General features: G+C 39.0%; 1 protein-coding gene across 2 annotated transcripts in view; it reads left to right on the top strand.

Annotated features, from left to right (window-relative positions):
• LOC126278329 (putative inorganic phosphate cotransporter) overlaps nt 1-27,193 on the top strand; it is a 331,537-nt gene extending 304,344 nt beyond the window's left edge. For both annotated transcript variants that reach the window (XM_049978349.1, XM_049978350.1), the window contains exons 8-10: nt 8,077-8,315; nt 14,880-15,033; nt 25,725-27,193. In XM_049978349.1, the coding sequence (XP_049834306.1) occupies nt 8,077-8,315; nt 14,880-15,033; nt 25,725-25,783 (452 nt within the window). In that variant the 3' untranslated portion in view covers nt 25,784-27,193. The remainder of the gene's footprint in view (nt 1-8,076; nt 8,316-14,879; nt 15,034-25,724) is intronic.
• Nucleotides 27,194-27,476: the final 283 nt, after the last annotated feature.

Below are 27,476 nucleotides of genomic sequence, written 5' to 3'. Positions count from 1 at the left end.
GTCATTTCACAGAAAGCGGAGGCGAAATTATTGTTCTTCAACGTTTTATGCAATCGATTAATTATTGAGCTATGAGTCAGCGATGTCTCAGTTTCTTCCAGCTGTTTATGATCTTCTATAGTGAAGTATATGTAACACCACCCGGCATTTAGAATTAAGTTTCCGTTGGTTTCCCTAAATTTCTTAACGTAACGCGAGATATGGTTTCTTTGAAATGAATATGGCCGATTTCCTTCCCTATCCTTTCCCAATTGGAGCATGTTCTTTACCTTGTAACTAACTTGTCAACGGAACATTAGACCCTAACTTACTTGTTTGCTTCAAACAGAACATTACTGCATCCTACACTTTTGGAAAGAAACATATTTCCAACAATTTAAAAACACAGGGTGGTGCAAACTAGATGTTACAAAGATTTTGTCTGCTACGACACATAACGGGTGCTGGATTCTTGGTATATTTATTTATCTTTATTTATTTATTTATTTGTTTAATTGATGTGATTATGGCCATGAGATCCTCCCCTACGTGGAACCAGGGTTTCAGACATATAATATCTATTACATCATTGTGATTTAAGAATTAACAATTATAATGATTTGAGTGTATGAAGTGGCAGTGTAAATAAATTATATTGAATACAAACTAATAAAGTTAATAATGGCAGTACTTTTACGACTGAAGCTGCTGCCACTAATAGTGACAGTGATGTAATAATAGTAAACCCCGTTGAGGCCCGGGAAAAGAATAGGTCTCCGGTATGATCTGCCAGTCGTAAAAGGCGACGAAAAGAACAAACATCCTCTAATAGGGCTAACCCCCCTTTTAGTATGATTAGTTGGTTCAGGACAAAACTAATGAAGCCTTGGACAAGCGCTGTCATGGTCGGGGACGACACTTGAACCATATGCCCGTCCACAATGTTAATGACACTGCTAGCCACACGGAAAATGATTTAAATCCAAATAGAGGTGTTTTGCAGGATATGCTTCCTGCAACCACTCTGGATGGAAAACAAAGACAGAGGATGAGATGGTTGGATGAAGTTAACCGACACCTCATGTTTTGTTATTACCAAGCAACAAACTTAGGAACCAACACAACTGGATACAGATCACAAGTATAAACAACATTTGTTACCATATATCCAGAATTAAAATTTTTATCAGAACAACGACTAGCTGATCAGATCAGTGTAATAATAAAAAATAACAGGATACCCCTGTCAGAATTAGAAAACATCAAACAACAAGCACAACAAATACTGGAACAAAATAATGTGCAATCAGAAGAAGAAGAAAATACAGTAATGGACTCAAACATCCCAGAGCAAACAAACAAAGAACAACACACATCAGTTAAACAATCAGAGGAAAACGAAATCTTAAGACAGCCACCAGAACAAGCACAAATAGAACACGAAGTGACACACATGTTAGCTATAGAAGAAAAATTTCAGCTTATATACATAGAATACAAAGATACAAATACGGGCAGTAGACCGTTCTTGAATAAACCCACAAGTCGCAACAACAATAACAACTATCAACACAATCATACACAACAAAATAAATGAAATACAACTATGGAAGAGTTACAACTACTGGTTTATATAGCAGCACTCACTACACTAAATATACACACTAGCAGAGATCAGAACCAACCAATACACAGAAGAACCCACAAAACCAGCATGGCAACACAGGCTACAAATCAGAATAGAAAAACTGAGAAAAGACATCGGACAGCTAACACAATTTATAAGAAATGAAATATCAGACAAAAAACGAGAAAGGTTAGGTAAAATCTCACAACAAGAAGCGATAGAACAATTAGATGAAAAGAAGCAGAAATTACAAGCATTGGCCAAACGACTTAGAAGAAAGAAAGTGAAAATAGAAGGAAATAAAAACCAAACATTCAACACAAACCAAAAGAAATTTTATCAGACAATAGATAACACACACATTAAAATAGACAATCCACCAAACATAACAGACATGGAACACTTCTGGAGCAACATATGGTCAAACTCGGTACAACATAACAGACATGCACGGTGGATACAAGCAGAAACACATACAAGATGATACCACAAATGCCTGAAGTGATAATTTTTCAACATGAAGTGACCCAAGCAATTAATTCTACACACAATTGGAGAGCCCCTGGAAAAGATAAAATAGCAAAATTTCTAGCCAAAGAAGTTCACCTCAATACATTCACATCTAACTAAATTATTTAACAGTTACAGTGCAGACCTATACACAGTCCCTGATACACTTACAGAAGGAGTAACTTATCTGAATCCTAAAAATCAAGCAGACACAGTGAACCCAGCAAAATATCGCCCATAACATGCCTACCAACAATATAAAAAATATTAACTTCAGTCATTACATTGAAATTAATGGCACATACACCACAGAACAAAATTATAAATGAAGAACAAAAAGGCTGTTGCAAAGGAGCACTAGGATGTAAAGAGCAACTGATAATAGGTGCAGAGGTGACATATCAAGCTAAAACTAAACAAAGGTCGCTACACTACACATACATTGATTACCAAAAAGCTTTTGATAGTGTACCCCACTCATGGTAACTACAGATATTGGAAATATACAGAGTGGATCCTAAATTGATACAGTTCCTAAACATAGTAATGAAAAATTGGAAAACCACACTTAATATCCAAACAAATTCAGATAATATCACATCACAGCCAATACAGATTAGGCGTGGAATATACCAAGGAGACTCATTAAGTCCTTTCTGGTTGTCCCTTGCTGTGAACCCACTATCCAACATGCTAATTAATACAAATTATGGATATAATATTACTGGAACATACCAGCACAAAATCACACATTTGCTATACATAGATGATCTAAAACTACTGGCAGCAACAAATCAACAACTCAACCAATTACTAAAGATAACAGAAGTATTCAGCAATGATATAAATATGGCTTTCGGAACAGACAAATGTAAGAAAAATAGCATAGTCAAGGGAAAATACACTAAACAAGAAGATTACTTATTGGATAACCACAGCGACTGCATAGAAGCGATGGAAAAAGCAGATGCCTATAAATATCTAGGATACAGGCAAAAAATAGGAATAGATAATACAAATATTAAAGAAGAACTAAAAGAAAAATATAGACAAAGACTAACAAAAATTCTGAAAACAGAATTGACAGCAAGAAACAAGGAAAAAGCTATAAATACTTATGCTATTCCAATATTGACCTATTCATTTGGAGTAGTGCAATGGATTAACACAGAACTAGAAGCACTCAATACACTTACACGATCACAATGCCACAAATATAGAATACATCACATACATTCAGCAACAGAAAGATTCACATTAAGCAGAAAGGAAGGGGGAAGTGGATTTATCGACATAAAAAACCTACATCATGGACAGGTAGACAATTTAAGAAAATTCTTTATAGAATGAGCTGAAACTAGCAAAATACACAAAGTAATCACTCATATAAATACATCGGCTACACCATCGCAATTTCATAACCACTTCTACAACCCTTTAGATCACATATCATCAACAGATACAAAGAAAGTAAATTGGAAAAAGAAAACACTACATGGCCAGCACCTGTATCATCTAACACAGCCACACATCGATCAAGACGCATCTAACACAAGGCTAAGAAAAGGCAATATATACAGTGAGATGGAAGGATTTATGATTGCAATACAGGATCAAACAATAAACACCAGATATTACAGCAAGCATATTATTAAAGATCCCAATACCACAACAGATAAATGCAGACTTTGGAAGCAACAAAGAGAAACAGTAGATCACATCACAAGCGGATGTACAATACTAGCAAATACAGAATACACCAGAAGACATGACAATGTAGCAAAAATAATACATCAACAACTTGCCATACAACATAAACTAATAAAACAACACGTTCCCACATACAAGTATGCACCACAAAATGTACTGGAGAATGATGAATACAAATTACACTGGAACAGAACCATTATAACAGATAAAACAACACCACATAACAAACCTGACACAATCTCACCAATAAAAAGAAGAAATTAACACAACTAATCGAAATATCCATACCCAATACAACAAATATACAGAAGAAAACAGGAGAAAAAATTGAAAAATACATCCAACTGGCTGAGGAAGTCAAGGACATGTGGCATCTGGATAAAGTTGACATTATACTAATTATACTATCAACTACAAGAGTCTTACCACACAATATCCACCAGTACATCAACGCAACACAGCTGCATCCAAACGTATATATACAACTACAGAAATCTGTAATTAGTGATACATGTTCAATTACCCGAAAGTTCCTAAATGCAATGTAACATATACCGTACAGTTAAAAGGAAGTCACTTTTGATCAAGGTCCGCCTCACTTTCAATTTTTAACCAGACATAACGTCTGAGAAAGTAAAGAAATAATAATAATAATAATGACGATAATAGTTGTGGCAGGCACAAGAAGAATTTATAGGGTTGCAAAATAGATGTTTTCCGGTACAGCGAGTTCTGGGGAAAGAAAATTTAAGAAGATTGCATCGGCTAAGAATACTTGGAAATGAGGAAGATTAGGTCGGAAAGAAGGCTCTACAAGAGTAACGCTTGTGTTAAGGGAAAACAGTAATATTTAGTCTTGCTGTATCTGCTAGATATGTCATTGCGTGTCTTATGAAGTTGGATATGTTGTAAGATTCTCTAACATAATACGGCAGGTTGTTCCAGAGTTGAGTTCCTGATACTGAGGATTAAGAGAAGGTGGCTGAACGGTGTAGTGATGGGAACGGGTTTTCATCCGTGTTTTTCAGACAAGAGTGTTGAGGTCGGGGAGAGATATGAGGGACAGTGTACGTTAATAAGACAGTGGAGAAGATCTCTGCGCTTGTCTGCTCTCAAACAGGATGATGGTGAAATACTGTCAAACAGTCGAACTTCACAGATATAAGGAACACAAGCGTTCATGACCAACTCCAGGTAACGTGAGCCTTCTTGAGAAAGGCCTTGCGCGATAACATCGTTGTAATCAGTAACTCGAAGTGTAAGTGTTTGTACAAGTTTCTTTTTCAGGTCAAGAGAGAAGAGCTTTTTATACTTTTGTTGAGCATGGAGAGATGATGATGCCTTCTCGCACATTGCCTTTACGTGCTCAGTCCAGTTTAGATTTTTACTTATTACCATATATTTACGCTCAACCTGAAATTTAATGCAGAAGGTTTTCAAAGTGCTTTCCTTCTACAACTATTAGTGTGCATAGCCTTGAACTAAATTTCGTGATGACTTTCTGAGGAACATCATTTTAAACTGCACAAATCTCACTGGAAATTGCAATACCAACATTCTCGAGGGTTGCAGGGGCACCCTTTGAAGACTGTCCTTCAGATGACCCCATACGAAATAATCACAAAAGTTGAGATCGGGACCATAAACATACCATTCCACACCGCGTTCAGTGGATGGTAAGGTGTCCACCCCAAATGTCTCCTGAAAGAAAAGAAGACGTCCGCAATACGGTATTGACGTTCTCCATCCTGCATGAACCAGTAGCTTCGGAGCATTTGGCCGCGTCGTGTAGTCAGTACAAATTCAGCTTCCAGTACGTGTCTGTATTTACTCTGCAGTCACAGATTCCTCAATAAAAATGAGCCCAATAATGCGTAGTGCACTGATTGCGCTGTGACGTTTCGTCGATGATGTGCAGCAACTTGAACGAGTCGATTCTCAGTAGCCCATTGGCATCATGGAACTGGAAGAGTGCCTCCTCACTAAGCCCTATCAGGTCCATACCGACTGTTCCATTTCCAGAGGCCTCAATGATCTCATTTGGAAAAGAATATTGAGCATCCAATGCCTGTCCTTCAAAGGTAGATACCGTTGAATTTTGAGGGAGAAAAGGATAAGTTCTCTTTCATTATCCTCTGGAAATACCGTCGTGACATCCTGAGTTGCTGTGCTGCGTGTATTGTTGATGTAGTGGGCTCCTCACTGACTGCGGTTCGCACTCGTTCCACATTCTCCAGGGTTACAATTAAAGCTGGTCGTCCTGACTGGGCCTTCCTGGAATCATGTAGGGATCCGTTATTTTCAAAACATTTCATCAACCTTTTAAAAACAGATAAAACATTACGCAAAATCGATGTCAGAGGGAGCTTAAATTTTGTCATCACAGTTTGACATTAGTTCTGCAATCTCGACGAGAAATGAATTTTTTGCTATTCTTGAAACAAATGTGCTGTTAAATTCGGTCTCACCACAACAATACGTCCAGAATTTGCGTAATGTCTGTTAGATTAACAACCTTATTCCAATGTTCGTGCTTCCATTCTGAAATATGACGAACTGAGATATTGGTGAGGGAGCTATGGAATTTTCAAATCTACAGTACAATAGTATCACAAGGAGAATCTACAGTTACACCACAGTAGACAAATACTTTCTAACACCTATTTTGCGCCACTGTTAAAAAGCTAACATTTAATTATTATTCTAGTATTTCAGTCTTTGAGTAAATACACTACTAGCCATTAAAATAGCTACATCACGAAGATGACGTGCTATAGATGCGAAATTTAACCGACAGGAAGAAGATGCTGTGTTATGCAAATGATTAGCTTTTCAGAGCATTCACACAAAATTGGCGCCGGTGGCGACACCTGCAACGTACTGACATGAGGAAAGTTTTCAACCGATTTCTCATACACAAAGAGCAGTTGACCGGCGTTTGATAAAGGTCGGACTCTAGCCTATCGCGATTGCAGTTTACCGTATCGCGACATTGCTGCTCGCTTGGTACGAGATCCAATGACTGTTAGCAGAATATGGAATCGGTGAGTACAGGAGGGTAATATGGAACGCCGTGCTGGATCCCAACGGCCTCGTATCACTAGCAGTCGAGATGATGGGCATCTTACCCGCATGGCTGTAACGGATCGTGCAGCCACGTCTCGATCCCTCAGTCAACAGATGGGGACGTTTGCAAGACGACAACCATTTGCACGAACAGTTCGACGACGTTTGCAGCTGCATGGACTATCAGCTCGGAAACCATGGCTGCGGTGACCCTTGAAGCTGCATCACAGACAGGAGCCCCTGCGATGGTGTACTCAACGACGAACCTGGGTGCACGAATGGCAAAACGTCATTTTTTCGGATGAATCCAGATTCTGTTTACAGCACCATGATGGTCGCAGTCGTGTATGGCGACATCGCCGTGAACGCACATTGGAAGCGTGTATTCGTCATTGCCATTCTGTCGTAATGGTATGGGGTGCCATAGGTTACACGTCTTGCTCCCCTCTTGTTCACATTGACGGCACTTTGAACAGTGGACGTCACATTTCAGATGTGTTACGACCCGTGGCTCTACCCTTCATTCGATCCCTACATTTCAGCAGGATAATGCACAACCGCACGTTGCAGGTCCTGTACGGGCCTTTCTGGATACAGAAAATGTTCTGCTGCTGCCCTGGCCAGCACGTTCTCCAGATCTCTCACCAATTGAAATCGTCTGGTCAATGGTGGCCGAGCAACTGGCTCGTCACAATACGCCAGTCACTACTCTTGATGCACTGTGGTATCGTGTTGAAGCTGCATGACAACTATATCTGTACACGCCATCCAAGCCCTGTTTCACTCAATGCCCAGGCGTATCAAGGCCGTTATTACAGCCAGAGGTGGTTCTTCTGGGTACTGATTTCTCAGGATGTAATCACATGTTAGTTCTCGTATAATATATTTGTCCAATGAATACCCGTTTATCATCTGCATTTCTTCTTGGTGTGGCAATTTTAATGGCCACTAGTGTAACATAGTCAATTTGTAAATTATTTCTACAACTTTGATGTTACAATTCCAAATGAGACAATCACATTTGTATAATGGAAAACGCGATTCAATACGGCTTTTTGTGCCGTATTTATTACAATACTCATTTCTTTCATGGACTGCATGTTTCCCCATCAGCTGTTTTATTGAAAACCTTCCAGTAAAACACGCCGTTAACAGTGACCTAACAAAAATGTCATTTCTTTCAGCCGCCGTTGGACCCGCCGCCGGCATTATCGGAGCGTCGTACGCAAACTGTGACCGGGTAACCGTGGTGGCCCTGTTCACTGTCGGGATGGCCCTGATGGGGACGTTCTACCCCGGTATGAAGGTGAACGCGCTGGACCTCAGTCCCAACTACGCCGGCACGTTGATGGCCTTCGTCAACGGCGCTGGCTCCATCACGGGCATGGTGGCCCCATACCTGATTGGAGTTGTTGCCTACAACGTAAGTGCCACAAACTTCTCGCTATGAAAAGGTGATATTTTCTTTGAAAAACTCTTCTGATTATCGAGCACGACACAGCACTCAAGCATGATGTAAACAGGTAATGGATTACATTGCTTATCGGTATAAAATTAAAAGGAACGGGAAAAACTAGTAAATGAGAATGCTAAAGGAAGGAGTGCACAGAAATGTGTAAAGATATACATGTGTGATCTATATGTTTGGCTTCTTACAGCCGTGTACCGCAAGTCTCTAGAGGAACGCAAGGTTCCAAATGATTGGAAAAGAGCACAGGTAGTTCCAGTTTTCAAGAAGGGTCGTCGAGCAGATGCGCAAAACTATAGGCCTATGTCTCTGACTTCGATCTGTTGTAGAATTTTAGAACATGTTTTTTGCTCCCGTATCATGTCATTTCTGGAAACCCAGAATCTACTCTGTAGGAATCAACATGGATTCCGGAAACAGCGATCGTGTGAGACCCAACTCGTTTCTGGAAACCCAGAATCTACTCTGTAGGAATCAACATGGATTCCGGAAACAGCGATCGTGTGAGACCCAACTCGTTTAATTTGTTTATGAGACCCAGAAAATATTAGATACAGGCTCCCAGGTAGATGCCATTTTCCTTGACTTCCGGAAGGCGTTCGATACAGATACACACTGTCGCCTGATAAGCAAAGTAAGAGCCTACGGAATATCAGACCAGCTGTGTGGCTAGATTGAAGAGTTTTTAGCAAACAGAACACAGCTTGTTGTTCTCAATGGAGAGACGTCTACAGACGTTAAAGTAATTTCTGGCGTGCCACAGAGGAGTGTTATGGGACCATTCCTTTTTACAATATATGTAAATGACCTAGTAGATAGTGTCGCAAGTTCCATGCGGCTTTTCGCGGATGATGCTGTAGTATACAGAGAAGTTGCAGCATTAGAAAATTGCAGCGCAATGCAGGAAGATCTACCGCGGATAGGCACATAGTGCAGGGAGTGGCAACTGACCCTTAACATAGACAAATGTAATGAATTGCGAATCCATAGAAAGAAGGATCCTTTATTGTATGATTATATGATAGCGGAACAAACATTGGTAGCAGTTACTTCTGTAAGGTATCTGGGAGTGTGCGTGCGGAACGATTTGAAGCGAAATGATCACATAAAATTAGTTGTTGGTAAGGCTGGTGTCAAGTTGAGATTCAATGGAAGAGTCCTTAGAAAATGTAGTCCATCAACAAAGGAGGTGGCTTACAAAACACTCGTTCGACCTATACTTGAGTATTGTTCATCAGTGTGGGATCCGTACCAGGTCGGCTTGACGCAGGAGATAGAGAAGATCCATAGAAGAACGGCGCTTTTCGTAACAGGGTTATTAGGTAAGCGTGATAGCGTTACGGAGATGTGTAGCAAACTCAAGTGGCAGACTCTGCAATAGAGGCGCTCTGCATCGCGGGTGTAGCTTGCTGTTCAGGTTTAGAGAGGGTGCGTTTCTGGATGACGTATCGAATATATTGCTTCGTCCTACTTATATCTCCCGAGGAGATCACGAATGTAAAATTAGAGAGATTCGAGTGCGCAAGGAGACTTTCCGGCAGTAATTCTTCCCGCGAACCATACGCGACTGGAACAGGAAAGGGAGGTAATGCAGTGGCACGTAAAGTGCCTTCCGCCACACACCGTTGGGTGGCTTGCGGAGTATAAATGTGGATGTAGATGTAGATGGGTACAACAAATTAAACTAAGTGTTTCGTATTAACGCTATAAAGAGTTGTTGGAAAATGAAACAGAAAAATACATCGATGTTATTCCACATGTCTTTGTCTTCCAAAAGTAGAGGACCAATTCCAGTCAATCAGTGCGTTTTCCTTCCGCTATTGATCAATTAGCAGACCGCCAAATTGTTTTACACTGATAGATCTACATTAGATGTTGGAGGCTGTTCTCAACAGAAAAGGACAGATAATTAGTATGTGTTTAATATTCTCGCTAAATAAGGCACTGCTGAGAGAGCTGAAATGTAGGTTTTGATACTGGAAATATACCGAGGAGTTCTGCTAAAATGAAGGTGCTAAAGTAGTGCCATTTTCGGTGAAATTTTCTTGTGTTTATGTACGCTGATACTTTTCAATAATTCTTTTAGTTTTCTGTTCTTTGTTGTCGTAATTATTCTAGGTTTTCTGAAATAACTCAACTAGTCGCTTTTTATGATGCTTCAGATTTTATTTACCATGACAGGTTGCGAGTCTCATAACGATTCACCATGAGTTGCTAAACCCTTTTAAGCCGGCCACTGTGGCCGAGCTGTTCTAGGCGCTTCATTCCGGAACCCCGTTGCTGCTGCGGTCGCAGATTCGAATCCTGCCTCGGGCATGGATGTATGTGATGTCCTTAGGTTAGTTAGCTTTAAGTAGTTCTACGTCTAGGGGACTGATGATCTCAGATGTCGCATAGTGCTTAGAGCATTTGAACCATTTGAAACCCTTTTAATGAATGCTCGTAGCATTATAGTGGTCGTGCAGCTCTGCAGTCACAGAAAAACGAAAGAAGTAAGTACTGAATATGACGAGATACCAGGAATTATTCACGTCGTACAATATAACTTTCAAGTGGTATTTTCTTTAACTTACCGAAAGCCATTGTTTGTCAGTTCACAGTCAACTACAGGAGCTTCAGAACTATGACACAGAGATCTTGCTGGTAACTAGTTTTACTCGCCGTCGAAGATCATCTGTGGTAGTGTGGAACCGAGAATCTAACTAAAACGATGCAGAGCCTCCCATTAAGACAAGATGAAACAGCATCTACAGAACGGGGAATTATCACTGCAGTTTTCGGTGATAAAGGTCGCCACTGAATATGAAAAGCTGAGGAGGAAGATACACTGTTCGACAAAACTAAGAAATAAAAACGCCGAGAATGGGATGAGAAAACGAAATGAAACAGCACGGGTGAGAGGATATGTGATTCAGTTATTGGAAAACAGAGAAAAACCTGCAAAGAACTCCGCAGAATCCGCCCGCTTAACAGTATGGCGTTGGACCCCCTCTGGCCTGGATGCATGCACACATTCGGCTGGCGTGGGTGTCATAATGCCGTTGAATCCTCTCCACAGACAAACTCGCCGACAACTGTTGTTAATTGTAGTTGATACCATGGATATGGGCACTGGGACGGAGTGGTCCCACATATGTTAAAATCGGGATATACGTGGAGATCTAGTTGGCCATGAGAGTACACCATCATAACGCAGACTGTTCACGGAGACACAGAGCACGGACGAGCCTTGCCCAGTTGAAAAATGGTACCACCATGCTGTCACATGAAAGGTAACACATTAGGACGCATGATGTCTGTGACATACTGCTGTGCCGTCAAAGTTCCTTCAGTCACTACCACCTGTAAACCTGAAATCACACCCGATGTCCCCCACAGACCAAGACGCCAGGCGTAACACCGCTACAACCTCTCCCAGACCTGGGACTCGTTACCAGTTCGCCACCATACTCGCCGACGATTGTCATTTTGGACAGTGCAGATCAACGATTCATCGGTGAACTCAATACGACGCCGTTCTGTACCAGTCCATGCTTCCCGATCGTGGTAGCACTGCAAACTCAAACGTTCTACATCTACATCTACGTCCATACTCCGCAAGCCACCTGACGGTGTGTGTCGGAGGTTATCTTGAGTACCTCAATCGGTTCACCCTTCTATTCCAGTCTCGTATTGTTCGTGGAAAGAAGGATTGTCGGTATGCCTCTGTGTGGGCTCTAATCTCTCTGATTTTATCCTCATGGTCTCTTCACGAGATATACGTAGGAGGGAGGAATATACTGCTTGACTCTTCGGTGAAGGTATGTTCTCGAAACTTTAACAAAAGCCCGTACCAAGCTACTGAGCGTCTCTCCTGCAGAGTCTTCCACTGGAGTTTATCTATCATCTCCGTAACGCTTTCGCAATTACTAAATGATCCTGTGTGACTTGTCGCGTAATCGAAATTTAGCGGATTTCTTTTAGTACTCATGTGAATAAATTCACACTTTTCTTTATTCAGGGTCAATTGCCACTTTTCGCACCATACAGATAACTTATCAAAATCATTTTGCAATTCGTTTTGGTCATCTGATGACTTAACAAGACAGTAAAAGATAGCATCATCTGCAAACAATCTAAGACGGCTAGTAAGATTGTCTCCTATTTCGTTAATATAAATCAGGAACAATAGAGTGGGTGACCCAGAGGTTCTAGGCGCTACAGCTTGGAACCGCGCGACCGCTACGGTCGCAGGTTCGAATCCTGCCTCGGGCATGGATGTGTGTGATGTCCTCAGGTTAGTTAGGTTTATGTAGTTCTAGGGGACTAATGACCTCAGAAGTTAAGTCCCATGGTGCTCAGAGCCATTTTTGAACAATAGATGACCTTAATACTTCCTTGGGGAATGCCGGATATTATTTCTGTTTCACTTGATGACTTTCAGTCTATTAATACGAACTCTTATATCCCTGACAGGAAATCACGAATCCAGCCGCACAACTGAGACGATATTCCATAGCCACGTAGTTTGGTTACAAGACGGTTGTAAGGAACGGTGTCGAAAGCCTTCTGGAAGTCTAAAAATATGGAATCAATTTGACATCCCCTGTCGATAGCGCTCATTACTTCATGAGTATAAAGAGCTAGTTGTGTTTCACAAGTACGATATTTCCTGAATCCGCGCTCACTACGTGTCAATAAATCGTTTTCTTCGGCTACTTCATAATGTTCGAATATATTATGTATTGCCAAACCCTGGTGCAAATCGACGTTAATGATATGGGTCTGTAGTTCAACGGATTACTCCTACTCCCCTTTCTGTATATTGGTGTGTCTCCAGCAGTTTTTCAGTCTTTAGGTACGGATCTTTCTGTGAGCTAGTGGTTGTATATAATTACTAAAGTGGAGGTATGGTATCAGCATACTCTGAGAGGGACCTGACTGGTAAACAATCTGGACCGGAGGCCTTGCTTTTATTGAGTGATTTAAGCTGCTTTGCTGCACCGAGGATACCTATTTCTATGTTTCTCATCTTGGCAGTTGTTATTGATTGGAATTCAGGAATATTTACTTCGTCTTCATGCTTGATGTCTTCCCCGACGGCCATATCATATTTCAGCAGTATAATTGTTTGTGTCACCGATACAGAACCTTGGTAGAGTGGTTTGGAGATATCTCGGCGATCAAATTCGTCTGATGCAAATCCTGTGGCACCCATCTGGCTATCTATCGGGCAACAGCAGTTCGTACACAAATCAGCGGCCCGTTATTTACGCGAATTACGTGACCTATGCGTAGACATGTAATGCCACATTCCTCCACAAACTGTGGGATCCCTGATACCCAGAATCACTGATGTATTTTGTTCCAATAACGGAGAAACAAGCAACTCAGCAGATAATCAAAATGTTTAACTCATCAGTGTACGTCATTTAATACACAGGTTGTTGAGATCATTTTTATGCATCAGAATAAACAGAAACCGAATTAGAATCCACTGGCACATCAGGTCATGCTGCTTCAAATTCCAAGTGTGTATTGTTATGTGATCAACATGGAACTGATACACTCTGCTTTCTGTCGTGCAAATAAGATAAAAATTATAAACCTGCTGTGAGTACTATTCCACATTATTTTAGCTTTTGCATGATAAGTGCCCAGTTCACACAGTGAAAATTACAAAATATTTCTTTTGGTATAATTTATGACTTACTGATTGCATTACATTATCTGTCAAGATAGCCATATTGGAAATCCAAACTGTTTGCTAATGATATATTTTCCAGTATGAAGAGTTTATGAAATCTGTTATGCGATTCTTCAAGAATTATCGAAAATACTGGCAGTTACTAGATTTATTGGAACTTCTTTACTGTTTTTTTTCATTTTTTGTGAAGTGACTTCGCAACGGAATGTTCAAGTTTATCTACGGAAGTACGTCTGTGAAAAGGTCCATAACATAAGTAACCCAAAAATGTTACAAAGTTCAGTTGAAAAATATTTCATTAGATTTCTAATGATGTCAACTTAACCACTTCAAGACTTATTTTTAAAAGAACTGGCAACACTGAGAACTTCTTTAGAAGTATGGAATGTTAATGAATTTTATCAACTTGTTTTGGGATGATTTTTGTAGAAACTATGGGCTGTTTGCTACAGAAGTGTTCAAATCTAAATTATCTGCTAACAACATTTTTTTCCATTATCTGTAGGATGAAGTAATTTACCTATCTTTACAGAAATGTCTTCATTTTCCTATGTCACTTTCATTATGTTCCAAATAGTTGGTATGTTGTTATTCGTGTTTAATTTTTCTGGCATATGTATACATTTTTATGGTCTGATGACATTGCTTAGAATTTAGACTATTATTTGTAATATCCAAATTCTAAGTACAGCTTTGTCTTAGTTTTGCATGATATTCAGTGTTTAGCTTAGCTCAACCTACTTCCACAGGTTAATTTCTGAAAACAACACTTTTAAATGTAACATGTGATTAGAAATCAACATTTGAATCAACAAGTGATTAATATTTTGCAGAGTACCCTGGAAGAGTGGAGGATAGTCTTCTGGATAACATTCGGGATACTTGTTGTAACTGGAATAATATTCTTTTTTACTGCCTCTGGCGAAGTTCAGTACTGGAATAATCTGTACACGACAAAGGACGAAGAAACTGGAACCCATAACAAAGGTAGTCACACTTTTGTTCTTAAAAGAGATAAATTAAAATAAATGTCACAGTTTTGTAACAAAAATTCAAAATGGAAAATTTATGATTGCTGATGACTAGATGACATAAAATATAGTAAAAACATAGTAATACTTTTATAGCTGCTAATAGTTTTCGGTGATTTTATTCTATAATTATTGCACCTGCATAATTTCAGTACTATTCCCTGTACCAAGCCATGTGCTGAATAAAGATTCCTCCCCGTTCTCATCCTCTCTCTTTTTCTCTTCATTTTGTAGCACAGCATAGCCAAGTTACACTGTCCAAAGAGATTGATGCATCCATGAATTTATAATCTACCCCTGTATAAGTTCCTTTGTTTCTGTAGGAAATATCCTTGTCGTTTGTGATCTGTGTTCTATTCATACATTCGTATGCTAGAGATCTTTTAAGTACTTTGGACATATGTAGTACCTAGGGACGTTAATTACATTGGACAGCTATGTTATAAATATACTATATTGAATTATATATTGTGATAATTTACGGTCCTTAGGTCTTCTCTTACAAAGGAGCAGTAGATATAAGCAATGTTTTTTTTATTTTTTTTTTAGTTAACTTACCTTCTCAATTTTGATAAGTCATAGCGATTAATTTATTGTGTAATCATGATAGTAACAATGATAGTGTTTATTGTAGTATTGTCAGTGATAATACTGTAGCACTTCATGCAAGAGCCACTGTTAAGAGTAAAGTGACCTCTAGATGGTCAATATTATTCCGCAGTGATGTTGAACGGTAGGGTATAGGGGTGAGATTGAGAGGTTGCACAACAATGCTGAGTACGGCAAAAACTTTTGAAGTATACTGCGATGCCTGTGGAGTCTCTTCCGTGATACAGTCCCTGAATATCTTTGCGTTCGCTTTTAGGTGTTGTGTTGAAAACGAGTTCAAAGCAGGACGAGAGAGCGTTCTTATTAGAGTGACCCAAATGTATGAATCAATACTGGTATTGTGGGATGTTAGGGCAGACGAGTACCAAAAAAAATGTAAAAAATGAGTCACATGATTTGTACCCAAAAAATACAGGGAACGGTGCCCTACAGCAATGAAGCAATGTGTTTTAAAAAATTCTTTTTAATGCAAAGCCACGAATAAAAGTATGTATAGATACTGATGTGTGTACACGTATTACTTACCCGAATATTATCTTTAATGCATATATTATTGATGACACAACTCCATGACTATGTGTCAAATACTTTGACTTGAAACTGCACTTGTAAATTTCAAATCTTCGAAAGAATTATCAGTAGCAAAATACCGTAGCATGACAGAAAGCTCTGCCTTTGGCGAAACTGCATCTCATTGTAGTATTTTGTATTCTGATCAAGGGAGTATGGAAGTCCACAGAACTGTATCCAGGCGGGGAGGGTGGTAATATAGACTCTAAAATTGCCATTTTTTAGATATGAGTCGATCAGATTCGTGATATGTCATGCCACAAGAACTAAGTTTCATGGGTGACACAAAAAAACTTACTATATCAGAGAGAATTCCGATCACTATTTGTTATGGATAGCTTACTTTGATGCTTGAAACCAACGAATAAATCAAAGTTATAATTTTAGAACCATCAAAACGTACAAAATTGCGGTAATGTTTCATTGAGCTCAGTGCCTCAGTCGGTAAAAACCGAAATGGGGCCTGTATAGGATCACTTCGTTTTTGTCCGTCCATCTGTTTGTACGACTGTTAACACGCACTTTCCTCAGGAATGGGAGGCACACTGAAGACTGTGTCAGTTCCTAAGGTCTACGATCTCTTAGCAGTATAAAAAAATTCAAGCTTCTAAGTCAATATGACACAAGACCATTTTTTGAAACTATCAAACTCACTCCACAAAACCGATACGGTACTTCACGTTGACCAAGAATCATAACATTTGGCAAGGAGCAAGGATTCATCGTAGAAGTGACAGAAAAAATCCTGAAATTTTTAATTTGTAATTGTTGTTGTTGTTGTTGTGATCTTCAGCCCAGAAACTGTTTTGATGCAGCCCTCCATGCTACTCTATCCTGCGCAAGCTTCTTCCTCTCCCAGTACCTACTTCAACCTACATCCTTCTGAATCTGTTTAGTGTATTCATCTCTTGGCCTCCGATTTTCACCCTCCAAACTGCCCTCCAATAATAAATTGGTGCCGGCCAGGGTGGCCGAGCGGTTCTAGGCGCTACAGTCTGGAACCGAGCGACCGCTACGGTCGCAGATTCGAATCCTGCCTCTGGCATGGGTGTGTTTGATTTACTTAGGTTAGTTAGGTTTAAGTAGTTCTACGTTCTTGGGGACTGATGACCTCAGAAGTTAAGTCCCATAGTGCTCAGAGCCATTAGAACCATTTTGAACTAAACTGGTGATCCCTTGATGCCTCAGAATATGTCCTACCAACCGATCCCTTCTTCTAGTCAAGTTGTGCCACAAATTTCTCTTCTGTCCAATTCTAGTCAATATCTCCTCATTGCTTATGTGATCTACCCATCTAATCTTCAGCGTTCTTCTGCAGCACCACATCTCGAACGCTTCTATTCCCTTCTTGGCTAAACCATTTATCATCAGTTAAATAATTCCCCCAACAGCAAACCTCATCTACTGCTTTATGTGTCTCATTTCCTGAACTAATTCTCTCAGCATCACCCGACTTAATTCCACTACATTCCATTATCCTCGTTTTGCTTTCTTTGGTGTTCATCTTATATCCTCCTTTGAAGACACTGTCCATTCCATTCAACTGCTCTTCCAAGGCCATTGCGTCTCTGACAGCACTTCAATGTCATCGACGAACCCCAAAGTTGTTGTTTCTTCTCCATGGATTTTAATAACTGCTCCAAACTTTTCTTTTGTTTCCTTTACTGCTTGCTCAATATACAGATTGAATAACATTGGGGATAGGCTATAACCCTGCATCACTCCCTTCCCAACCACTGCTTCCCTTTCATGCCCCTGGACTCTTATAACTGCCATCTGGTTTCTGTACAAATTGTAAATAGGTTTTCGCTCAATGTATTTTAACCCTACCACCTTCAGAATTTGAAAGAGAGCATTCCAGTCAACATTGTCAAAAGCTTTCTCTAAGTCTACAAATGCTAGAAACGTAGGTTTGCCTTTCCTTAATCTATCTTCTAAGATAAGTCTTAGGGTCAGTATTGCCTCACGTGTTCCAACATTCCTACGGAATCCAAACTGATCTTCCCCGAGGTCGCCTTCTACCAATTTTTCCCATTCTTCAGTAAAGACTTCGTGTTAGTTTTTTTTGCAGCCGTCACTTACTAAACTGATAGTTCGGTAATTTTCACATCTGTCAACACCTGCTTTCTTTGGGAATGGAATTATTATATTCTTCTTGACGTCTTAGGGTATTTCCCCTGTCTCATACATTTTGCTCCCCAGATGGTAGAGTTTTGTCAGGGCTGGCTCTCCCAAGGCTATCAGTAGTCCTCATGGAATGTTGTCTACTTCTGGGGCCTTGTTTCGACTTAGGTCTTTCAGTACTCCGTCAAAATCTTCATGCGGTATCATATCTCCCATTTCAAATTCATCTACATCCTCTTCCATTTCTATAATATTGACATTGAGTACATCGGCCTTGTATAGACCCTCTATATACTCCTTTCACCTTTCTGCTTTCCCATATTTGCTTAGAGCTGGGCTTCCATCTGAGCTCTTGATATCCATACAAGTGGATCTCCTTTTCCCAAGGGTCTCTTTAACTTTCCTGTAGGCAGTATCTATCTTACCCCTAGTGATATATGCCTCTACATCGTTACATTTGTCCTCTAGCCATCCCTGCTTATATATTTTGCACTTCCTGTCGATCTCATTTTTGAGACGTTTGTATTCCTTTTTTCCTACTTCATTTACTGCATTTTTATATATTCTCCTTTCATCAATTAAATTCAATATCTCTTCTGTCAACCAAAGATTTCTAATAGCCCTCGTCTTTTTACTACTAGATCCTCTGCTGCTTTCATTATTTCATCTCTCAAAGCTACCCAGTTCTGTCAGTTTATCCAGGTTCCATCTCCTTAAATTCCCACCTCTTCGCAATTTCTTCAGTTTTAATCTACAGTTCATAGCCAATAGATTGCGGTCAGAGTCCACATCTGCCCCTGGAAATGTCTTAAAATTAAAAACCTGGTTCCTAAATCTCTGTCTTACCATTATATAATCTGTCTGAAACCTGTTAGTATCTCCAGGCATCTTCCATGTATACAACCTTCTTTCATGATTCTTGAATCATGTGTTAGCCATGATTAAGTTATGCTCTGTGCAAAATTCTACCAGGGGGATTCCTCTTTCATTTCTTACCCCCGTTCCATATTCACCTACTATGTTTCCTTCCCTTCCTTTTCCTACTATTGAATTCCAGTCAACCATGACTATTAAATTTTCGTCTCCCTTCACTATCTGAATAATTTCTTTTATCTCATCATACATTTCATCAAACTCTTCGTCATCTGCGGAGCTAGTTGGCATATAAACTTGTACTACTGTGGTAGGCGTGGGCTTCGTATCTATCTTGGCCACAATAATGCGTTCACTATGCTGTTTGTAGTAGCTTACCCGCATTCCTTTTTTTTTTTATTCATTATTAAACCTACTCCTGCATTACCCCTATTTGATTTCGTATTTATAACCCTGTATTCACCTGACCAGAAGTCTTGTTCCTCCTGCCACCGAACTTCACTAATTCCCACTGGATCTACCTTTAACCTATCCATTTCCCTTTTTAAATTTTGTAACCTACTTGCCCGATTGAGGGATCTGACATTCCACGCTCCGATGCGTAGAACGCCATGTTTCATTTTTCTTATAATGACGTCCTCTTGAGTAGTCCCTGCGCGGAGATCCGAATGGGGGACTATTTTACCACCGGAATATTTTACCCGAGAGGACGCCATCATCATTTAACCATACAGTTAAGCTGCCTGCACTTGGGAAAAAATTCCGGCTGTAGTTTCCTCTTGCTAATATGTAATTATACTACACACAAATATTTTTGCTATTATAAACTTACATTCCATTCGTGAAATGTCAAAAATCTGAATAACTAATGTAGGGATTTGATCTTGTTTTCAGTAATAGGTAGAGTTATTCATGAGATAGCTTCGGGGAATTTACAAATATTTCATGCTAACTGAGTGAACAGAAATCTCCTGCTGCTGAGGAAGCCCAGCCTTTGCTACCTAGCTGTGATTGGCATAAGGCTGCCCGACTATCGCCCTACACAAGCGCTAGCATTGCAGGTCCTCTACGAACTGGTAATTCTACATATAAACTTTCGTTGAGAATGTACGGTATGTCTACGACTCGCTCAGCATCTGTTATGTTTCAAAGCAAAGTAGTACTGATAACTGACGTAGGATAGTACCTCCAATGTCTGGGGCGAGGTTCCGATATCCACAAAACAAAGCGACGTTTTCGTAAAACAGAATTACAATGGACGGCTGTACTATCTTCTTCTCAGGAGCCTTCCAGCAAGTCTTACCAGTAATAGTTACAGGGATGAGGCACGACGAAGTCAACGCATCTTCAATTGCCAATTAGCGTGGCACGTTAATATAACTGCAAAGTTAATACAATAAATGAAAAATTACAAAAGGGAATGAGAAATTACAAAAAAAAGATAAACCTGAAACTTAAGATTAAAGTATTATCGAGAGTCATTGATTTCCCCGAGCCGATACCTTACCAATATTGATAACGATAATAGTCAAAAATTGTAGAAATTCTCGATTCCTGAGATGGATGAATTATCTATAAACATAACTAAGTTTGTACGGAACCATCGGAGCATGGGTCCTACTCATATTTGCTAGGATTTTTTGTTTGTTTTGTTCTTAGTTTATCCTCAATTGTCTCAACCTCTTCGTGAGTGATCTTTGACGCTGCTTGAACCACTTTTACAGCCGCCTCTTTTTCTGTTTACATCGAAGTAGAGTAACTATCTCAGCAGCAGCTTCTTCATCGTCCAATAGTTCGAACCACAATGTTACTGCCCAATATTATTGAGCAGTCCAGGAAGAACTTAAATGCTATTGCATAATATTACTGTGCGATATTATTGACCGTCAATGGGGCGGTTAAGAAAACGTAAGTTTATGCCAACAACGTTCTAAATTCGCAAAATGAAACGTGGTATCTGAGCGTGAGGGCACGTACGTCAAGAGGAGAATGGTTTAGTCTTCTTGATTTTGAGGAAAATGCTAAAACTTGTGCTAATTTCAACAGATTCGTTAACTGAGAACTGGGACATGAAACAGTGTCTGTCTCCAGATTGGGGCCCTTAAGCTGTCCGTCCCAGATCGTGGACAGCATTTTAATAATGGCTGCCATAAGTTTCAAGTTTTTGTAGCACTTTCATGCTGAGGAGAAGCTTCTGTAGGTAAGGCATCAGCTGGCAGAAGATGCCAGGAAAAAAGGGTTTGAAAAGTAATTGACAAGGATGTGGAGAGGCACTGGGTGTAGCGAAAACTAATTTAAAATCTAAAATAAATATGGTGTTGTTGCAAAGCATTCCTTGCATCAATAGCGTGTACCTTTCCTGGCCACTCTTCCAATACGACATGTAATCTTGCACAATACAGGTATTTATTCTTAAAAACCCGTTTCTTACCCAGTTTTCAAGTTTTCGCTGTCAGTCAGCCGTCTTTCTCTTCGTTATGTTATTATTCTGGCAGAATACAGTGGTTCAAACCAATACATAGTTCGAGAAGACTTGTTCCTGTCTCTGTCGTCTTTTACTACCTCTGATGTCCCATAGAATATATCAAGTAGAATGATCCTACATATTTGATATTCATCTCCATTGACATATTATACAACCACTAAGTTTCTGATTACGTTTTTTCATTTTGCTGTCATCAGCTTGTACAACCATGGTATCCACTAATTCTAAAGCCGTTTGTTTTAAATTTTAGTTAGGCTTTCGATTCATGTTGAATAATGTTTTTCTCGCGGATTAGTGCCTCTGAGCAAAATACTTTTTCCATCACTGAGTGAAACTTGAGAGCGAAAAACTGAAAATCACTGGTCAACGCCTGCCCAAGAAAACAGCAATGACTGGTAAAATATGGCGATGTTTTACCACAGGAAACTTTGAAAAGCATTCGTCCTTTATTTTAAATGTCGTCCACTCGTTTACAGAGGTTTTAGAAATATGTATCCAGAAGAAAGGATCAAAGTTCAGTTGTTGCCTCTTAACATTAAGATTTCTTACAGAGACGAACGCCAAACTTTAGGAGCTGAATAATGTTTTATTTCTCCTAACAGCCACGTGAAACATATTTGTGTGGCGCAGCTATGGTTACTGCATTTGGGAGTGAAGAAAACTTAGACAATGCTTATAAAGTTTCCATAATTTGGCAGAGGATAGCAAAATGAACAGATGGGTGCTTTGACTACCTGAATATTTATCTTTTAACTAGTTGTACCTATGTGTCTGCGGCTGAGAAGAAGATGCGAACAACATCATTCTACGGCGTATTAGGAAAATTACACATTTTGTACCTTGATAAGGTTATGTATATTCACATCACAGAATGTCAAGATTTCTTTGTGGGGCAATTACAACCATTAACATCAAAGATACAGCACCTGAATGACATTTCCGAATCTGACTGTACAAAATTCTTTATTTTATATTGTTATCATGATTTTGGGCTTAAACCATTATCAATTACAACAATGTTGGGTAGAGTTAGACATTGTGAGATGAAGTCATTGTCAAGATCTATTGAATTGGCTGTCTCAGCGTGTAGATAAGTACAAAATAACCAAAAAGTATGGCAGATGTGTTCACTGCACCTGTAACTATTGTACTGATGTTCTATCTGTGTTACAATTGTTTTATTGCTGGAAAAAATGTTTGGTACCGGTCTGGCAAAACTTTCTGTGATTTTGTACTTATAAACACGATGGCACACTCACTTCAATAGATATTGGCGATGGCTGCAAATAACAAAGTCTAATGAAGTCCAACATTGTTGTTCTTCATAATGATTTGAGGCCAAAATCTTGATAGTATATAAAATAAAGAAGTATGTACAGCCAAATAGTGAATATATCATTCAGACGGTTGCATCATTTAAATGCTATTACATGACTGTGGACTAAAAACGTGAAATGATTCTCATAAAAACAGTGAGAACCGAAGTAAAACAGAGAACTAGCTTAGTGTCCGCTGTTTCACTTGTGTACACTGAATGGCCAGCAGAGATATTTTTATTTTATCGAATTTAAATGTTGCTCACAAATTGCAAAACCTTTTAAGCTTCTCACGCTAATTGAGGCTATATGAGCATTGTCTTTTCTGAATGTTCCTCTAACCAAAAAGAGATTCTGGTTACTGGATTCCAAAGTTTTTGTTTATCATGCCTTTTGCGTTCTTGTGGAGATATTTTTGTAGCAACTTTCATCTCCTAACAAATATTTTTTTACATCTAACCGAGAAGTGAATAACCATTTTTTAATAAATTTAGCTTTAAATTTTTTTTAATGTTCGAAGTATTTTCTCAAAACTTTTCATCCCCTATTGCACTCCCTAAGGAGTTGAATTTTCAGAAATGCCGAAACAAGTTTTTTTATTTTCTGATTGAGAAACCATATATCAGTTTTCTTAGTTCTAGCTTCAAAATTCCCTTAATAGCTACATACTTCCAAAGAGCCTTTCATCCCCCATTTCATCCTCTTAGGTCTGGAGTTTCGGACAATCCCTTCTGAAACGACGCCTTCGGTATAAGATCCACAACTTCTCACAGTTCCAAGTTTCTATCCTTAGCTGTTTAGGCTGGGCGATGATGTGTCACTCAGTAAGGACATTGCCTTTTATATATGGAGATACATTTCATTTCAAGCAATCCTCTTCCCAACTACCGTACTTAATCCCATCTGGACAGTCTGAACAGACTGTGAAAAACTAATTTTACATGTAATCTGTACTAGAATGCGGCTAGGTAATTGAAGTTTTGTATTTGTCAACTATTTTAATTAATATCTACCCTGTGCCGCTGTCTTTCTTTGTGTTGGACTGCGGATAAAAATAAATGCTATTGCTCATTGTTTTGATTATTAAATTTATATCTGTAATATCGTCAGCAATAGGGCTTTTCAATCACGGTTACACGAATAGAAATGGAGAAACAGAACTTTCAAGACGTATGTACTTAGCTGTTTGATCAATTATGAGTAATATTTAGAAATTTTAGGCTGAGTTAAATTACATTGCATTAAAATACGGGGAAGAGTTGTGGTCATCAAGCTGCGGCTCGACTCAAGTATTAGTGCGGCCTGCGATTGTCAGCTGTATTTTATAATAATATGCGCCTAGCGACTAATAGCCGAATCCAAAAACAACGCTAACTAACGTTAAGAGCTTCTCAAGAGTGATGTTTTCTTGTTTAGTAACAAACAAAAATACTTAAAAAGGCAGTAATATTTTTAAGAATCGCATTATTTTAATTGACGCGGTTGAATTTGGCCGTGGGCCAAGTAAAGTTGGCCGCTTTCCTCAGGGCTGAGGGGTTAGTAACTGCGGCCACTTTGAGGCTAGAGGAAGTGAGAGGGAGAATGTTTTATTGTTCATCTTCTGCAACTGACAACCCACGGGCGTGCAGATCTTCTGTCGATCAGTTGTTGTAGTGTAAATTTCAAACGGAAGTAATATGGATTTGAACCAGCGCATTACAAGGCTGGTCACCTTCAAGTGTGGTACTTACTTGTAGCACGGAACATTAAATTAAGGCTGTTGCAATAGAAATGAATGAGTAGAAGAAAAATGACGTTCGATACTTTTAGTAAACATTAATAATTGTGTGTCGTATTGCATAATGTATTTAAATGAGTAGTCTTGCCATTGTTAACCAGTTAATTATCTGCACACGCAGGCAACACAACACTTCGTGAGGCAGTTGAAAGTGTCACAGCTATTGGATCGCTGAGGGCAGCAGCAATCCGAAACAGAGAACAGTCGACACCATGTGTTCCGAATGATGCCGACTTACAACTAGCTAGTCTACTGTGGGCTCTTAACACATTTATTTACGTCGGTTACTAGTGTAGTAAGATCAGCAGATAAGCGACACGAGGTGCCACCACAAAATTCCAGTATTGGCTCTTGAGCAAAGAAGCTTGACGACCACTGGGCTAGAATAGACATAGAAAGGAGGGAAAAATTATAAAAAGTGAAACTTACTTGGCAGGAAAGAAAGATTACGATTGTAGGATGTGAGGTCTGCCAGTTATGCAAAACACCGTTTTTTCTCAGTACCCAAACATGTGTTCAGCACCATTGTGTCATCGTCAGTGGGTTTCCGTTTTATTTATTCTGTAACGTGAACATTTTTATTAAATGATTACAAAATTATGTGGATGTTTAGTTCAAACAGTAGTTCATTTCTTCTTGTTAATACCTTTTCACTTGGTGTCCATGATTTTTCTGGATCACTTGTGTATTAATTACTACAGGTAGCTTGTCATCTGCAACTAAACGATGTTGATGAGAAATTTTGCTGGGAGTTAACCTATCATCTAGAATGTAATTTAGTTTGTAGCGATATATTCGCGCCTGGGAGGGCAGACAGAAACCATACTGTTTTCAAAAAAGGTCTTTCACATGACCTGTAACTCTATCATTTTGAATTTGTTGCTTTGTTCCAGACAAAGACACTACGGATCCATACGAAATGAGCACGAAGCCACCAGCCTACAGTCCGTGAGACGGGGCAGGCGTCGTCGTCATGAGCTGTGTTACCACTGGAGTACAAAGTTCCTTTTCATGCATCAAATGCATATTTTTTTGTTTTAATGGAAATTCCATTAGCTGATAGTCTTTTTAGAAAGACGCTATTGACTTTATCTCGGATGTATCGTATATACGCAGCAGCGCTCAAGGCCCTGCGTAAAAAATACGGTATTCACGGGAAGCATGTCCACCGATGGTGCTTACGACCTGCCTTCACATTCTGTTAGGCAGAAAACTGAGTGAGGACTGCAACTGGCAATATGGAGCCGCAACTGTAAATTTTTTTCTTAACTTCCCTTTCCGTCACGTGAAAACTCAAACATAATCTACAAATTTCATAATTAATACAGCATCGCTTCTTACTGCAGCCACGATTGCGAATACCTCTTCATTTCGTTTCATTCGGTAAAACAGCGGACATGACGTGCTTCCAGAGAGAACGATTAGCAAGCTTTAAATCATACAATCAAGAATTTTGGAGCTTCCGCAGTTCTTCAGTTTGTGTCACTGTTTTCGATCACACTGATGGCAGCGAATTATAAAATTTAATGCTATCTCATCCACACAACTAGAATTCTTTCATATCGGAGTGCAACACACTACATTGTACTGTAATTGGGCACAATAATATTGTTCCGTCTGATACTTCATTACGACACAGGTTAAGTTACAATGCGTGTATTTAATAATCGCTTCCTTAAAAAAAAATCCCAACTTAACCAAAACAGAAATATGAGTCTGTGTGAATAATTTCTGTTGAAAAATGGTGTTAATCTCTGATTATAAGAGTTATCTCGCTGTAACAATGCATTGACAGAAAACAACAATAATTTGATCGTGCTTTGAAAATGAGTTTCACAGAAGTGACATTATGTATCCAGTGAAAAATACTAGCGAGAAATGAGGCAAATACTGCTCTTAAACGTTGCACATTGAAATGAACAATGCATAAGAAAAAATTCCGATCAGATATGCATTATTAACGGTATAATTTTTTAAAAAGCAGTTTACATACAGAAATTTGCTTCGATCGCACAAGCTGAGTTACAACTAAAAATCCTTGAAATTGTTTGCAAACAATACTTATCATGCAAAAGACCTGCCATTTGCGTTTATTTGTGTAAATTATATTTAGTAACGTGCACTTCTGTGAAGTCCTGTTATATTAAATGCAACAATCAATATGGCGCATTTTGGTGTCTTATTTTTTTCAATAAGATTTATCTCGATTAATGAACTGTACATATCACGATTTTCAGTTTTTGAAGGAAAAATACTTTGTCGAGAAGATATTTTTATTTTTTGACGTTTGATATTTGAAGTGCATTTTTAAGACTGTATTGTATAATATTACTCTTGATAATAAAATGAGAAATAAAAGACACTTATAAGATTTGCTTTCTTTTCCTTGATTATCTCATCTAATACAGTTTTCTTCTGTCACAGTCTTCGAATTCACTCTTACAATGAACTGTTTGATATACCATGTTTATATCATAATTTTAAATTCCACATCTTCCTCTGACTACCATTGGAGGAAGCCAGAAAAATGATGGGCGCATAATATGATAGATGTACCAAAGAAAATAACTAGTAATGTTGAAAAGCTAAACAGTACACACTTCAAACATTAATAGATAAAAAATACAGTTTTGAAGGCTCTGTCA

The sequence above is a fragment of the Schistocerca gregaria genome, chromosome 6, assembly GCF_023897955.1.
Source record: "Schistocerca gregaria isolate iqSchGreg1 chromosome 6, iqSchGreg1.2, whole genome shotgun sequence".
Classification (NCBI taxonomy): domain Eukaryota; kingdom Metazoa; phylum Arthropoda; class Insecta; order Orthoptera; family Acrididae; genus Schistocerca; species Schistocerca gregaria.
This window is presented reverse-complemented; position numbering and strand designations above follow the sequence as displayed.